Here is a 15633-nt window from a genome sequence, read left to right as displayed (position 1 = left end):
GATAATAAAGATAGTGATTATGTTCAGAATGACTAGCATGATGTTGTTGATGCTTGATCCGGTGGAAGATGATGTGGTTTGCCGGCAACAACCACCGATATTGATGCTCGAGTTCTCTCTGAAGATCTATTAGAGAGAAAGTACCTTCATCTCGTTATTCTCCCAATGTGTTTGTACTCTTGACGGGGGGAGAACACGAAAGTTTTGATGAGGCCATGGATAGTGAAGAAAAGAAAGGTGGTTTGATGCTATGCAAGATGAGATTAAATTCTTGCATGATAATCATACATTTGATCTGGTTAAGCTTCCTAGAGATAGAAAAGCTTTGAAAAACAAGTGGGTTTTTAGGGTGAAACATGAAGATGATAACCCAGTTCCACGGTACAAGGCTAGATTGGTTGTCAAGGGATTTAATCAGAAAAAGGGAGTTGATTTTGATGAAATCTTTTCTCCAGTTGTGAAGATGTCATCCATTCGGGTTGTTTTGGGCTTGGTTGCAAGTCTAGATTTAGAGTGTTGTTGATCGCCGGGATGGCGGTTTCCTCCACATAGTCGGGAGGGGGAGAATTGTTAGGTTTTTGGGTTTTCCCTTCCTATGTGGAATTGGATTAATAAAATCCAATTCAATTTGGACCAGGCCACTTTTGCCCAAAAAAGTTCTTCTATATATAGGATCAATTTAGGTATTATTTTCATAACACAAGAGTGAATTCATAGCAACCATATAGAGAGAAAAACGTGAGAGAGAAAGCTGATTTTTGTCCAGAAATTTTTTGCTACAACAGTTCGCTTTAAATTGTGTTGTCGGATACGTTAACCGTTGGATCGTGCTGAAATTTAAACTAGGGGTTCTCAACATCTGGTTCTTCGATTTCAACGGTGGAGTTCGAATTTTGTGGTCTGTATTTTTAGTTTTTGAATACGAACAGTAGCTCGATTGTGGGGGTGATTTCTCTGCTTTTTTTCATTAGTTTTGGTGTTATCTTTTATGTATTGTTGCTCCGTGCTTGGCTTTGTTGTTGTAGCCATTTGGAGAATATTGTTGTAACTCTTGTTAATTTTAGTGGAGCTTTTGTGGGCCGGAGGTCCCGTGGATGTTTCCTCTTCACCTTGAAGGGATTTTACAACATAAATTTGGTGTCTCTTGCATTCGACTTATTTTTGCTTGCTTTGCTATTTTATTGTTGGTATACATGTATATACGGATTTTCATTTGTGCTAGTGTTTATTGTACTTATAACTTGATTCAAATAGTATGAGAAGTTTTGACTTGGATATTTCTTCCGCTATTACCTCATCGTGCAATTTGTTTATTGCTCGTTTCTTTCCAACAATATTGTGACAGCTTATCATTATTACATGTTTGGACATTTACAACATGGTTAATATAATGGTCACCATCACCGCTATGATATGCTATAAATAAAGATATATAGAAAAGAAATAAGCAGCCAATAAGTAAAGTCCATGATGACAAATGTTGAAAAAGACTAGGAAGAGATATGGTATCTAAGTAGCTAAACTACACGCATCAATGATGCAAGGTGAATACATTTACTATTTTTTAACTCAGACTTATATATCAAAAATATATATAATTAGAACAATTTTAAAGTAGATAGACCCTGCAAACGCGGGATGCTTCATGCACCTAGTTGTCTTATATATATAATTGTACCAAGTAATAGTACATTGGCATATTAATTCATGTCGATAAACTAAAAATCTTAAATCCAACTCTAACTAACACGACCACAAGGGCGCTCCAATATTGGCTTGGTCCACCACCATGTCCATTGTAAAAAGAGAATTGGTTGTGGAAGATTGTGAGTATCGAGATGACGGCGGCGACACGTTTTCCGGCGAGTTTACGGCCGTGCCACCCCCGGACATGGATGAGAATTGTTGCATCTTCATGTGAACTAGCTCAGCCTGTGCAATTGCTAATTGTGTTTGGAGAAAGTCAACTTGTTGTTGCAAAGATGAAATAGTTCCAACACAACCATAAATTGGATCTTTTATTCTTGCATTTGCCTCGTACACCATTGAACTCACTGCATCACCTCGTTGATACTCTGGCAATTCCTGTGGAAATATCAAAATATCCACTTTAGCAAATATATGTATATAGAACTTAAGCATGTTTTCAGCACAAACTATAAATATAGTTGAATATAACACTTTTTCTGGTCGAGTATGCAACACTCTTTTTTTCCAGTCTGTCTCAACAAGAATGATATCTGATCTTTTATATTTAAATTTAGAAATAATTTCATTTTACCTGAAGCATCTTGCTGACATTGCTTGCTCCAAATACTTTATGAACACTGGCAAATTTCTGTGGTTCATCACCTGGAAAATAAGGTGCAAAAACACATTCTTGTGTACATCTTCTCCTTAACAACTTACAAGCTGCACATGGAGAAGTTGATCCTCTACCACCATTCTCCTTCATAACTACAAATCTCTAAAACAAACCACTTCAAATTTAAATAATTTATAAGTTAATCCTAAGACACCTTAACTTTTTTGGAACATAAATACTTGACGTATCATCTTTAAAAGTAATAGATATATAGTTGTTGATAAAATAATTATATCAAAATGCGTGTTTGTTAAGCCTAGTTAAACACCACTATGATCTAGAAAGGTTCTTTAAAAATTCTATACTCACGTACACAAAAGTTTCAATTAAAAACAGCTTAATACACTAAACTCCCGCTATTCTAACTTTGAATTGTAAAGGGAATTAAGAAGCAAAAATTGGTTGAAGGGAGTGAGGGAGATGAGAGGCTAGGGTGTTTATAGAGGAAAAAGTAGGCACCAGAAAATCTTTCGTGGGACCTATTAAGGAGAAGCTTTTAGATATTGGTTAACAAAAACATCTATTTCAAGTAGATCTTTTGTCCCATTACCACATTATTGTTGGGATTTGCTTACACTTATATAATATTTATACTTGTTTATTCTTCTAGTTAATTAGTTTTTTCTTATTTCTTTAATTTTTCTATTTAATTTGAGAAGGATAGCTTAAAATTAGAAGCTTAAATCTCTTTAAAATATTGTGTGGAGAGAGTTCTACGAAGTCCAACATACCAAAGTAATTAAAGTAGTGGATTTGATAAAGATTTCTTTACCTTTTACTAAATTATGAACGTGTAAAGTTTTTCTTGTGTTTTGAATGATTGACTATTATATCTTATTCATGCGAAAAAAGAAATCCTCACACATTACATGATGATAAGATTTTGATGTACACTCTACCCTCCTCAGATACCACTCATAAAATTTCACTGGTATATTGTTGTTGTTATTGTTCCTTGTGCAATTAAAGGAGACTTTGGGAATATAATTCGGAATGACGTTGACTAGTACCTTCACCAACAAATTAGTTGATTAATGATTCAAGTCATGTGAAGGTTGAATGAAAATATATCATTGATCTTCCTGAAAATAAGAAAATAAAAAATGAAATACTTTTATGTGTGAGGTAATTGATTAGTATATTAAGTAAATCGTCACGTCTCGTAAGTAGCTTGTGAAATTGATTAAGAGGATGTTCATAAGGTAGAAAAACTTGAGAAAACTTGAGAAGTACATCGATTAGTCAAGGAATGAACAATATTAATCCAATGAATCTTCTCGTAATATTGAAATTAAAACAAAACGCTCGTCTATTTATCTATTTTCCTTGTTGCTTTCACTTACTAAATGAGAATTCTAGACGTTGAAAATATAAACATGTTGAAATTGACAAATTAATTTGGTAGGTATGGAAACTAGATGATTTTAATTTTTTTGCTTACAAGTGTCTGATTCATCATGGGGGCCATATTTTAGCCATTAATCTTCTAAGATTTCAAAAATCTTCCTTCATATTCTAAATGCTCAGACAATTAAAATTTACAGAAATTTTTCGTAACCTACTTAAAATAAATCTCTTTGACAATAAATGAGATTTTACACTATTCAAGTAGTTTAATATGTTACTCCCGCTAATCATCATATCATATTATACTAAAAGTGAAAAGCCCCTTAGTGTAAAGTTGGATTACTAAAATGCTTCGAAAAAATTAAATGATCATTTTGCCCTTACATTTCAATTACCAAAAATATTAAATTTTCATTTTAATTACAATAAATAGGATAATTGAAAAGACATCAGCTTAAACCTTACGTTAACTACATTGAATGAATATGATAAGTGAAAAGACAACTAGAAGTAACAAATAATGCGGGTGGCCACCACAAGACGCGGGGGCACAAAAAATGTCACACTTTTTATCTTACTATCAGTTTTATGTCATAGCATAGATTTATGATATCTAGCTGTTGGGTCCGGAACAAAAATGCCCCCAAAAAAATTATTTTGAACCAAAATACCCCAACAAAAAAAAATGTTATAAAAGTTTTGACGACAACCATGTGCTTTACTACGCTAAAGCACTTAACCATAACGGTGCGATATCCTTTATGTTTTTATGTGATAACTATAGCTTGCCTTGGGCACCTATAACGCTTATTTATATAACAATTATTCTCTCATCTATAGCGCAGTAAAATACCGCGCTATATCCTTCCACATAAACCGTTGGGTTCCACCACCGGTCCCTCCGGATTTAAAAAAAAAAAATAGAAACCGCCATTGACGAAAAAAAAAGGTGATCCCACATCCAAAAACGTCATTTTCTATTAAATTTCGTCCGAAAAGTTTAGATTCCTCTATATTCAAGTAGAGAGCAAGATTCTAAGTTAATTTTGGGGAAAAGCCAAATTGTTTTACAACTCGATTAAAATAACTTTACAAAAAATCTTCGATTAAGGTTTTCTACTATGAACTTTTGTTATTATTTTGTTATATACATTATATTATAAGCATGCTTAATATTTAATTCTTGCTATTTTAAAAAAAAAATCAATTTTTTTTTCTTGTTCGGACTAGTCAGTGGCTTTTGCCACTATTCCGATTTTTTTTTTTCGGTTTAATTCATTATTTGTTAAATGTTTATGAATTGTTAATTTGTTAAATGTTTATGAATTTTTAATTTGTTATATGTTTATGAGTTGTTAATTTGTTAATTATTTATGAATTGTTAATGAATTATTATTTTGTTAAATATTGATTATGAATTTATTAGTTGTTAAATATTGTTTATGAATTGAAAGAAATTGATTGGTAATGAATTATTATGTTATTAACACTTTGTTTGGATGATTGTTATGTATTGTTTTGACATTTTTCGTATTGTGTCGTATTGTATAGGACCAAATCAGTGGTTACATAAAATAGGACCTTTCGTTGTTACATAAAAATAATATTAAAGTAACAATCAAAATAAACATTGTATTTAAATTAACAACATAATATAATACAATAGGTAACAACCATCTAGATAAGTTGTAAATGATTATGAATTGTTATCTATATAATTTTAAAAGCGTGAATATATATATGTTAAATAAAAAAAGATTATCTTAAAAAGAATAGTTAAAGTTCTTCTTTTCATAAATACATAAGCTAGCAAAAAAAATAAAGTTTGTAGGAACATATGTAGTCGACGAATATCTTTCTTTTTAGTTTAATTTTATCGTAGCTGTGTTGGCTATTTGGTCAACTAAAATATATCACATATTCAAAATAGAGTTCTAAACAAAATAATGCGCCGAATTTCGATTCTCAAACTAATTAACTTAACAAGTCTTTGCCATCACATAATTCAAAAGTAATTAACTTAAAAGTCTTTGCCATCACATATGTGTCCTTACTATCACATATTAAATTCTATCGTATATCCCATGTTAATTATTCACAAGATATAATACTACATAATTCACATATTCCATACAAATTATTAATTAGTTAATATAATTTATCTTTCATTTCAAGAATAATGACTAATTTAGTTTTGTACGGCACGGACCTCTTTCATGGATCCGAATGTTCCCCCGCCGATGATTGCAGGGCCCCTCGTTCACCCGGGACCCTCTCGATAGATTAGTATTGTCTTTGCAAGACAATCATATGTCGACTTATTAGGGCCTACTATAGGGATATCTGCTAGGCTCCGCCCGTGAGGCTGCAGAAGCTTGAACTCTTTACGCGAGCACCCCCACCCTCGCGTCTTGGAGATATTGTTTCGGGACGGCATCTACCGTTGCGTGTCCGTTAGTCGGTACGGCCACGATTGGGCGCTCATCGCGCCACCATGGCCGTTGAGCGGTGGAGACGAGACACACATACCTTCCATCTTCGCACCGGCGAGGCCACGATTACACTTCTCAGACGGGAGTCCTCTTTGGATTGCGGGTAGATGGAGAGCCACTATACACTCGGTGGGAGCCTCCTCCCGGTCGGACGTGGCTGAGGCGTCGAGTTATTAGGCTCACCCACTTCGTGCTCGCTGTTTCCCGGGGCCAATTTCGGGACGAGTCGGGTTCGATTAGTGCACTGCACTTATTTGGAGGGTCTTGATCCGGGTTGATACGGCACCCGCGGACGGCTGTTGATCGTCGTGCCCGTTTGTACCGCTATTATATTCGGGGGCATCTTGTTCCCGAACTCATCGGGTGCCTTTGTCGCCTTACGTTATTTGATTTTCTTGGAGCATGGACCGGACCGGGGGAGACTACGAGGGGGGGGGGTTTTGGCGTATCTTTACGAGATGCTTGTGCCGAGCGTCTATTGGTGTTGTCGAGACGTGTGTGGATTTTTTGCTCTTCTCCGGAAATATTTTAAGTGTGCCTTCCTTTAATGTAGACAAACCTTCGAAATGACGACTTAAAAATCGTATTTTCTAATATCGCTTACAATTATGGGCATGGGAGAGGATGCGCTTTTTCAACCGTACCTAGGCATCACCTCGAGAGATTGACATGCCTTATGCGAAGGTGGACAGCGGGTTTTGATCGGGATGTGGATACGCGCCACAATATTCTACCATTCCGGAGCCGGAACGATCACATGACGGACGATGCGATAAAACAATTTAAATTTACATTAATAATTTAATTAAACGTCTTTTCGACTTGGTGATTACTGATTTGTATGTATATGTTATGCGGCTATTTATATATGGACGCCGTCTGTCGCTATATTAGATGGTTTCTTTGGCCTTCGTGGGCGAGTCGGGGGGTTTGGAGGTCGCGGTGTCCATTGATACACACGACATCGTAGAGGAGCACATGCCGGCGTGTCTTACGACGGTTTGGGCATACACGTAGTATGCCCCACGACGTCGTATGAGGCTCCGACACTACCCGGCGGGACGATTGGGCTACCGTTGATGATGATTTTACGCTTTCATGGATGTTCGGCTCCACGTTGGGAGAACGGGTTGGGCACTTTAGCGGTGGTCGGCCATTTGACTCCCGTTGTCGAGCATTACACGCGCTCGGTATCATCGAGATCACACGCGCGATTGATCGGCAACCAGACTTGCGTCCCCAAAGGGATGTAGGATACTCGGCACTCGCGCGGCGTACGAGGCATTGGTAAGTTTATCGTATTTAGATTTATTTAATTGCATTAATTGTTACGTTTTAAAAAATAACTTTTTTTTTTTAATGAACACAAATGCGGTGGTGGCGGGCGCACAACGTTTACGCATCTTGGGGTTAGAGCATATGCCTTGCACCCAGGCTTGCGGGGCTTGCGGCGGAGATGGTACGGATATCGGAGGATGGTATCCGACGGGCGGGGTGAAATTAGACGCGAGGGAGGAGCCTATTCGGAAGGCGACTGCTTCCGGCGGACGCCGAGAGGAGGACGGTGCTCCCGAAGGAGGGCGGCCGTGCTTTGCAGAGGCCGTCTTTGCCGCCGCGCGTAGAGGCCGCGGTGCTTCTTGCTAGAGGACACTGGTAGTGGAGGACACCATCCGGTAGGTGAGGCGGATGAGGCCGATCCCATTCCAGAGGGCGTTCACGGTCTAGTCCATTCGCACCCGTTCCAGGCCGGTGGCAGCTCACCTGGGGACTCACCTAAGTTTACGCCAACGCTCTTACTTGCTGAGATACCCGGATCATCATCACAGCCAAGCCAGAATGCATACATGGAGGAGCGTGATAACGTTGATTGTGCGGCGTTACGCGCTTCATTAGTCGATGAGCGGCTCGTGAGGAATTTAGAGGGACCCGCAGATTCTTAACTTTGATGAGTTTTTGATCTATTAGTATTTGAAATACTTATTTATTCATTTAAATTATTTATTTAAATATATATATGTTACTCATTATTTAGTAATATTTTATATTTTAGGATTCGGCAACGGCGGTCCACAAGAGCCACCCACTCGTGCGTTTTCTCATGGTCCGCGAGCTAACGGTGTCTTCCCATATGACCACCGAGCCATATGTAAGCTTTTTATTAAAATTTCTTTATTCAATATAAGGTCAATATTTAATATATATATATATATATATATATATATATATATATATATATATATATATATGTATTTGATTATTTAAAGTACTTATTTTAAATATGTATGTTACTTATTATTTTATTTTTTTGATATTTTAGGATTCGGCGCCAGTGGGTCCACAGGAGCGACCCATTCAGGAGCATTCTCATCAGCCTGCCGAGGCAGAGGTGTCTTCTCATGAGACTACCGAGGCGCATGTAAGTTTTTTTACTTAAAACTACTTTTATTCAATATAAGGTAAATATTTATTTAATTTTTATAACCTTTACTTGGACTTCGAACGACATCGTCCGGGAGACTACCTCATATTCACCACCATACCTATCTCAGAGCCTACGGACCCATCTCGAGGGCCTACTCGTGCGCCCGTTGACACACAGGTTTGATTAAATAAATAACGTTAATGTATTCAATATAAATAAGAAATGGTACTAATTATTATATACTTTTCGAAGTTCATCCTTCGGCGCACCGAGATGGCGACTCCCGACGAGGAAGAGGTCGAGTTTCCGGACCCGAGCTCGGCCCGAGGTTCGAGGTGCCGGCGGGAGCGGATCCCCGAAGAAGCACGTTCTAGTCAAGGGCGCCGGGCCGGGGGAAGAGGAGATGATCATGACTTGGAGCGCCTATTATTAAGAGGAAAAAGGACGATGGAGACGATGGCGAGGGCGGTGGGGATGGCATGAGCCTTAGGCCTAGGGATAGTCTCCGGCATACTACATGTGGGACCCATCCTCGATAGTGTATACATTAGTGTTATACAATTTATCGTAAATATTTTATATTTTTTGCATATTTATACATATTATCTTAGTTTTTATTATTGTTTATAGTTTCACATCCTAAATTGATAAAAAAAAAAAAAGGTGATACATTCGAAATAAAGTTAAGCATTAATTTAAAAATAAGACGAAACCCTAAAAGATAAATAACGTAAAGCTAATGACTACAAGTCTTCAAACAAAAAAGGACTTTGAGCACTTTTCAACCACTAAAACGACAATCTAAAGTATTGCGTATTCTTTATGTATTGAGCCTATCTTATTAATTGTACAAATATAAGTAGGGTTCTATATAAAATATTGACGTTCCGGAGTCTCAAAGCATGATTAATATACGGCTAAACTACGTAAAAAGGAGTGAAAATGGAATGAGAGTTAGGAAAACGGTGGACTAATATAGCGCAGTAAAATGATGCGCTATAGATAAAACCAATTATCTATAGCGCATTATTTTACTGCGCTAAAGGTCCTTTTCAAGTTAATTCCTATAGCGCGAAAATACCGCGCTAAAGCACTTAACGGAGTTACAGGTTAACGTGCTTTACCGCGCTAAAGGTACTTTTGTAACTTTTTTTTTTTTTGTTGGGGTATTTTGGTTCAAAATAATTTTTTTGGGGCATTTTGGTTCCGGTATATCTGATTTCTTGTATTGTTTTTCATTTTCTACTATTGCTGTGTGATAAACCAAGATTAATAAATTACATGAATGGTATTTCCTTAGACTTTGGCTTTGTGGTTTGATTGGAGTACCTCCTTCAAATGGTGTCCTACCACAGTCCCCTATACATACAAAAAGCCTGGCTGTTCTCAAGAGAGAGGTAATCAAAACTAGCATATAGATAAACATCCGAGTGAGTAATCACTCTGCAGTTTTGTTTCAATGAATAAAGAGATATCATGTTCCATCTTTTAAAATCAATTCACCTAAGAAATGGTAAAGGCATGAAAGATAGCTGCCGTTTAGGTTAATCCTCTGTTTAAGAAGATTGAGAGACTTCTAGACAGTTGTGGATGCAATATGTTATCAGTTAGTAAAGAGTTTTTTCATTCAGTTGATTATGTATTTATGCAATATTTGTAAATAACAGATTCCAAATGAGCATTTCATTTAACCGGTTATTCGGTTAATGTTCAGTTCTTTCTCATTTCTATATGTTAAGTTATTTTTTTTGCTAAAGCGGAGTCAAAATTTCATCAAGAGATTCAACGTATAGTATGTATGTATTATATATATATATATATATATATATATATATATATATATATATATATATATATATATATATCATAGTGTAATTTTTCAACAAGAAGGTGTAAACACTGCTTTAAGTAAGGTGGCTCATCTTTAATTTATGTGTGATTCTTTATTTTCAAGCATTCAGCTAATTATTGAAAGTGAAGGCATTAGTTGGAGAAAATATTTTAGTCTTCTATTCTCTGTCTTAGATTTTTCATAGGCATCTCAAAGCCTCTCTTACTATTTCTGCAGTTTGAGTTTATATGTATTTTTTCCCCTCAAATTTCATATACTCATCACACACATTTTGTAATATTATTATGCTCATGTCTTTTTGTTTGTCAAGTTCCTTTTTGATTATTAAAAGTTAAATTTGAAAACTAAACTATATCATTTTTTATGTTCTAATAGTGTTTTTTTTTTTTTTGGTTAAAATGTTCTAATAGTGTAAAATTTAAATACTAAAATATCAAACTATGGATAGCTAACACATGATCATGCTATATTTTATAGATACAGTCATATTTATACAATTCAATTATTTTTTATCAAATTCACAAATGAAACGACTCAAAATTTTGAATCAGGCGAAAGGTAAAAGTTATGTGCTATTGACATATAGAGAAGGAACAACTGTCAAGATTGAGTACTTAATATATTAAAAGAATTGCATAATTAAAGTCGTTCAAATATTACTTTTCAAATTCATCTGGTAGCAATTTTTTAATATTTTTGTGCTTGCAATAACCATAAATATCTAGCGAATGGGACCAAATTCATTAGTTTAAACTTGCATTTTCCCCTTCTATTTTAGTGCACTTCATTGCACACATAATATAGTATTTTTAACATATATATACTATTTAGCATTGGATACATGTGTTCGAGAACTAGTTTACTTCATATGGAGTAACATATTAAACTACTTGAATAGTGTAAAATCTCATTTATAAAAGGCTTAATGCATATGCAGCCCCCTAAAATTGTTCGTTTTTTTTTTTATTTTAAGCGCACCAAGTCATGTTGTTCCAGGAGCCCTTGACCTTAAGTGTGTCTATGAAACACAATCCGACTTACATAACATAAATGGTGAGTTTCATTTTTTTAGCCTTGCGTGTGAATGTCAATTCGCATCCTAGGTGAAAAATTCAACCAATCAAAACACCCCACCCATTTTAATTATACACATAAGCGATTAAGTTTTGATTTTGGTTTTTTAGTTTTCAGTTTTAGTTTCTTATTTTTCAGTTTTTGATTTTTCAATTTTAGTTTCCAGTTTGGGCTTTTATTTTCTAGATTTAGTTTTTAGTTTTTAGTTTTTATTTTCAGTTTTAGTTTCCAATTTTGACTTTTTATTTTCCAATTTTGTTATTTGATTGGTTAAAGTGGTGGTTGTCACTTGTATAACACTGTAGCATACTTCTTCTTATCTAATGTGTATAATTAAAATGGGTGGAGTATTTTAATTAGTTGAATTTTTCACATAAGATGTGGTTGACATTCACGCGCAAGGCAAAAAAAAATAAAACTCACCATATATGCTTTGTAAGTCAGATTGTGTTTGATAAACATACTTGAGGTCAAATTCAGGGGTTCAATAGAAATCGCACTTGATTGAGATGTCAAAATAGAAAAAGGTGCAAATTTAGAAGCGGCATGTGCATTAAGCAGCGTAAAGTGTAAACTGGTGATTTGATTGGCTACTGTCTCTTTATGTCAAAGTCATTGGCACTGTTTAAGTACATGGTTAACAATATGATTATTGTAGTGATTTACATCAATAAGTCCATCTACAACCCTGCAAACATTACATATGAGTACAAAATGTGTCATATTGATATTGACTTATTGTCCTTTTCTCTCCAAAAAACACTTTCAACGGATATAAATTGTTTTACTTTCAACAAAAATCCAAACAATATGGCAGGAGTAGAAGGGCAAATGCTAGTAATTGCATTCCAAAGTTAGTTTACGTACATATTTAATGATTTTTTTTTCCACATATATCATATGATTTGGATCAAAGCTATTGAATTCTGGTACCCATAGGTGAGAATCACTCTTTTTGTTTGATTTTATTGAGCACCTTATCCTTTTTAGTTTGTCCGGCAAGGGATGGCATATTTCTAGATTTATAAACAAATTAACTTTTAAATTCACTTTATTTTTATTGAAATAATTTATAGCCAGATAATGATACAAGGGTCATTCGCACAAATGTCCTTATTCGGGGGTGGTCTTTAATTTTTGCCCCTCAAATTGCTGATCTTTAATTTTTGTCCTTCGGCACTTTAAGTGGCCAAAAATACTCCTGAGATTCGGGTTCGAACCCTAGCAGAGAGAAAAAAAAAATCGCAAGGCAGAATTTCGTAGCAAATTAGGCTTAATCGGGCAAAAAGTTATGCCTTAGGGCATAAGGCATAACTTTTGTAGAATCCCAGCAGAGTAAAAAAAAAAAAATTGTAAGGCAAAGTTTCATAGCAAACTATGCCTATTTGGGAGTAAAGTTATGTCTTACGGCATAGTTATGTAGAAATAAAGTTATCTTAAGAACTATGACTTACGACATAACTTAGAACTACAAGGCATAACATTTACCTTAAGTCAGAACCCTCGCGAAACCTTGCCTTGCAGTTTTTTTTTTTTTTTTTTTTTTAATTGAGTTGGGGTTCAAACTCAGAACCTCGAGGCATTTTCGGCCACTTTTTTAGGCGAAGGTCAAAAATTAAAGACCATCAATTTGAGGGACAAAAATTAAAGACCAGCGCGACGCAAAAATTTAATGATACAAATGTCTATGACTTATTTTGGATCACAAATTTACAAATTTAAGAAATCTTTTTTTCTTTCTAGATTTTATATGCAGCGAAACAACGACACATAAATTGAAACCGAAGAAATATTGGGGAGGTATGCGATCTATTCATGGTAAGGAAAAAAAGGTTAAAATGAAAATTTTGAGTTGTTTTAAAAGATGATGGTTCATCAATGTTTTTTGTATTGAAGTCGACAATCTGTGGCCCAATTGAAGTTAGAACCTAAGCCCAATATGGAGTAAGCCCATATTTTAAGATTTTGGCCCATATTTGCAAAGAGGCAGTAATAGAGAAAATAGTTCCTTCTGACTTTTCTTATTTCTTCTTTTTCTTTCTTAAAGTCTTCCTTTTGGAAGTGAAACCCACTGCCTGAATGTTTTATTTTCTATAATCAAGGGATATGATAGAATGGTCGGAATTCCTTCATTCTTAATTGGAGGTTTCGGTTTGAGCCCTAAAAATAGAGAATTTTTTGGGAGAGAGCGTTCTGCCACCTTAATGGGCCAATTCGGTGTGTACAGATGGAGTCAGGATTAGAAGTTATTTGCCACTGAACCTACAGTTCGCTATAATACTGGGTCCGAAACGAAATATTTATAAATATTCAGTGGATTTCCTAACCCACTAAATTTTCTGAACCTGTAACTGATAATGTAGCTTCATCTTTGCTGGTGCGAATTCGAATTAATTGGATCAATAGGCTTTAAATATTAGTAGCTTAAATATTTATGTCCTTTATTTATCATTGTGAAGAGATTTTCTAAAAATCTCAAAATTTTCATAGATACCTTTGGTAAGAAGTTTTCTAGAGTGAATCCCACTTTACCCCCCTAACATTTAAGGGTTGGGAAACGATAACCCCCTCACATATTGAATGGGAACAATAACCCCCCTATTTAATATTTTCCGGTGAGAATCTTTTTTTTTAATAAGGGTGAAAATCATTTACTCCCCCAACTATCTTTAAAAATCAAACTTTCCCTCAACTTTGAACAATAGACATTCTTCCCCCTTTATCCTAATTGACTTTTTTAAATGCCTATTTGACCCTTTACATTATCAACTTTTGTCTTCTTTTTTTTACTTCTTTAAAATCATGATATTTTTCATTTTTTTAATTTATGTATTATAACAAATAAATATTATCTTACAGTCGAAGAAAAAAGTGAGAATACTAATTGAGTATATAAGTTAATGATGTTTTATAATAAAATAAATTAAACGAGAATAACAAAAAATTAATTTTATTAAAAATAATAAAAACTTTAATATTTATTTATACAAGTGAAAAATGGTTCGTCATAACTTTATAAATATATTTATATGCAGGTAATGCAAAAATAAAAAATAGAGGTAAATTTTTTTAAATGATTTATTTATACTGTAAATGAATTTTATTATACAAACAATAGAGAATAAGAGAGAAGTGAAACTTAAATATACACACATGCATGTACATACATATATATACTTACTGCATATAATATTGAACAATCATAAAAAATAGCATTAGATTTTGTTACAAATTCATAAAAGTATTATTCTACTTATAATGTTAATGAACTTAAATAAGAATCTATAAATACCTACATTAAAAAATAATTATTATATATAATATAAAAATGTATTACATAAATGGAGGATTGAAAAAAAAAACAAGGATGAAATAGTCATTGCATAGAATAAATGGGGGAGAATGTACATTGTTCAAAGTTGAGGGGGAGTTTGATTTTTAAAGCAAAGTTGGAGGGGGGGGGGGGATATTTTTAACATATTTTTTTTTTTCAAGTAGCTGTTATACATTATTTTCAGCGGAATAGGTGAATCATAATAAGAGATATATATTTTTGTATTTAATTCTAGAAAGAAAAAAAAATCTTTATTAAAAAACAAAAGATTTTCATTTTTAATTCAATATTTTTTTAAGTAGGAGGGTAAAGTTATACATTATTTTCTTTTGGGGTGGTCTTTAAATTTTGCCATCATAATAAATCTTTAAATTTTTGTAAAACCCATGGGTTCCGGAGTTCGAACCCCCGACAATCAATTTTAAAAAAAAAAATCGCAAGGTTTAGATATATATTTTTGTATTTAATTAGAAGAAAGAAAAAAAAAATATCTTTATTAAAAAACAAAAGTTCTCCATGCCGCGAGGCGTAAAAATATTTGATGCGGTCCGTAAAGTTTGGTAATTACGGGCGGTTATCGTTCAAACCTTCCTTGCAATTTTTTTTTTTTAATTTATGTGAGGGGGGTTCGAACTCAACCTCATGTTTGAACGCAAATTGCAGAATGCGAAGAGCAAAAATTAAATGTTATTTAAAGAGGGGTGGTAAAAATTTAAAGACCACCCAGAAGGGCAATCCGTGCAAAAA

General features: G+C 34.4%; 1 protein-coding gene across 1 annotated transcript; it reads right to left on the bottom strand.

The window, feature by feature from the left end:
* Positions 1–1624: 1624 nt before the first annotated feature.
* Positions 1625–2569, bottom strand: LOC132040690 (LOB domain-containing protein 4-like). Its single transcript, XM_059431344.1, has 2 exons — positions 2282–2569; positions 1625–2085 (listed from the first exon to the last, which is right to left on the bottom strand). Exons 1-2 carry the CDS (start codon positions 2453–2455, stop codon positions 1744–1746), a joined length of 516 nt encoding a protein of 171 aa, XP_059287327.1. The 5' UTR covers positions 2456–2569; the 3' UTR covers positions 1625–1743.
* Between the last annotated feature and the right edge of the window lie 13064 nt (positions 2570–15633).

Source organism: Lycium ferocissimum, chromosome 12, assembly GCF_029784015.1.
Source record: "Lycium ferocissimum isolate CSIRO_LF1 chromosome 12, AGI_CSIRO_Lferr_CH_V1, whole genome shotgun sequence".
Taxonomy (NCBI): Eukaryota; Viridiplantae; Streptophyta; class Magnoliopsida; order Solanales; family Solanaceae; genus Lycium; species Lycium ferocissimum.
This window is presented reverse-complemented; position numbering and strand designations above follow the sequence as displayed.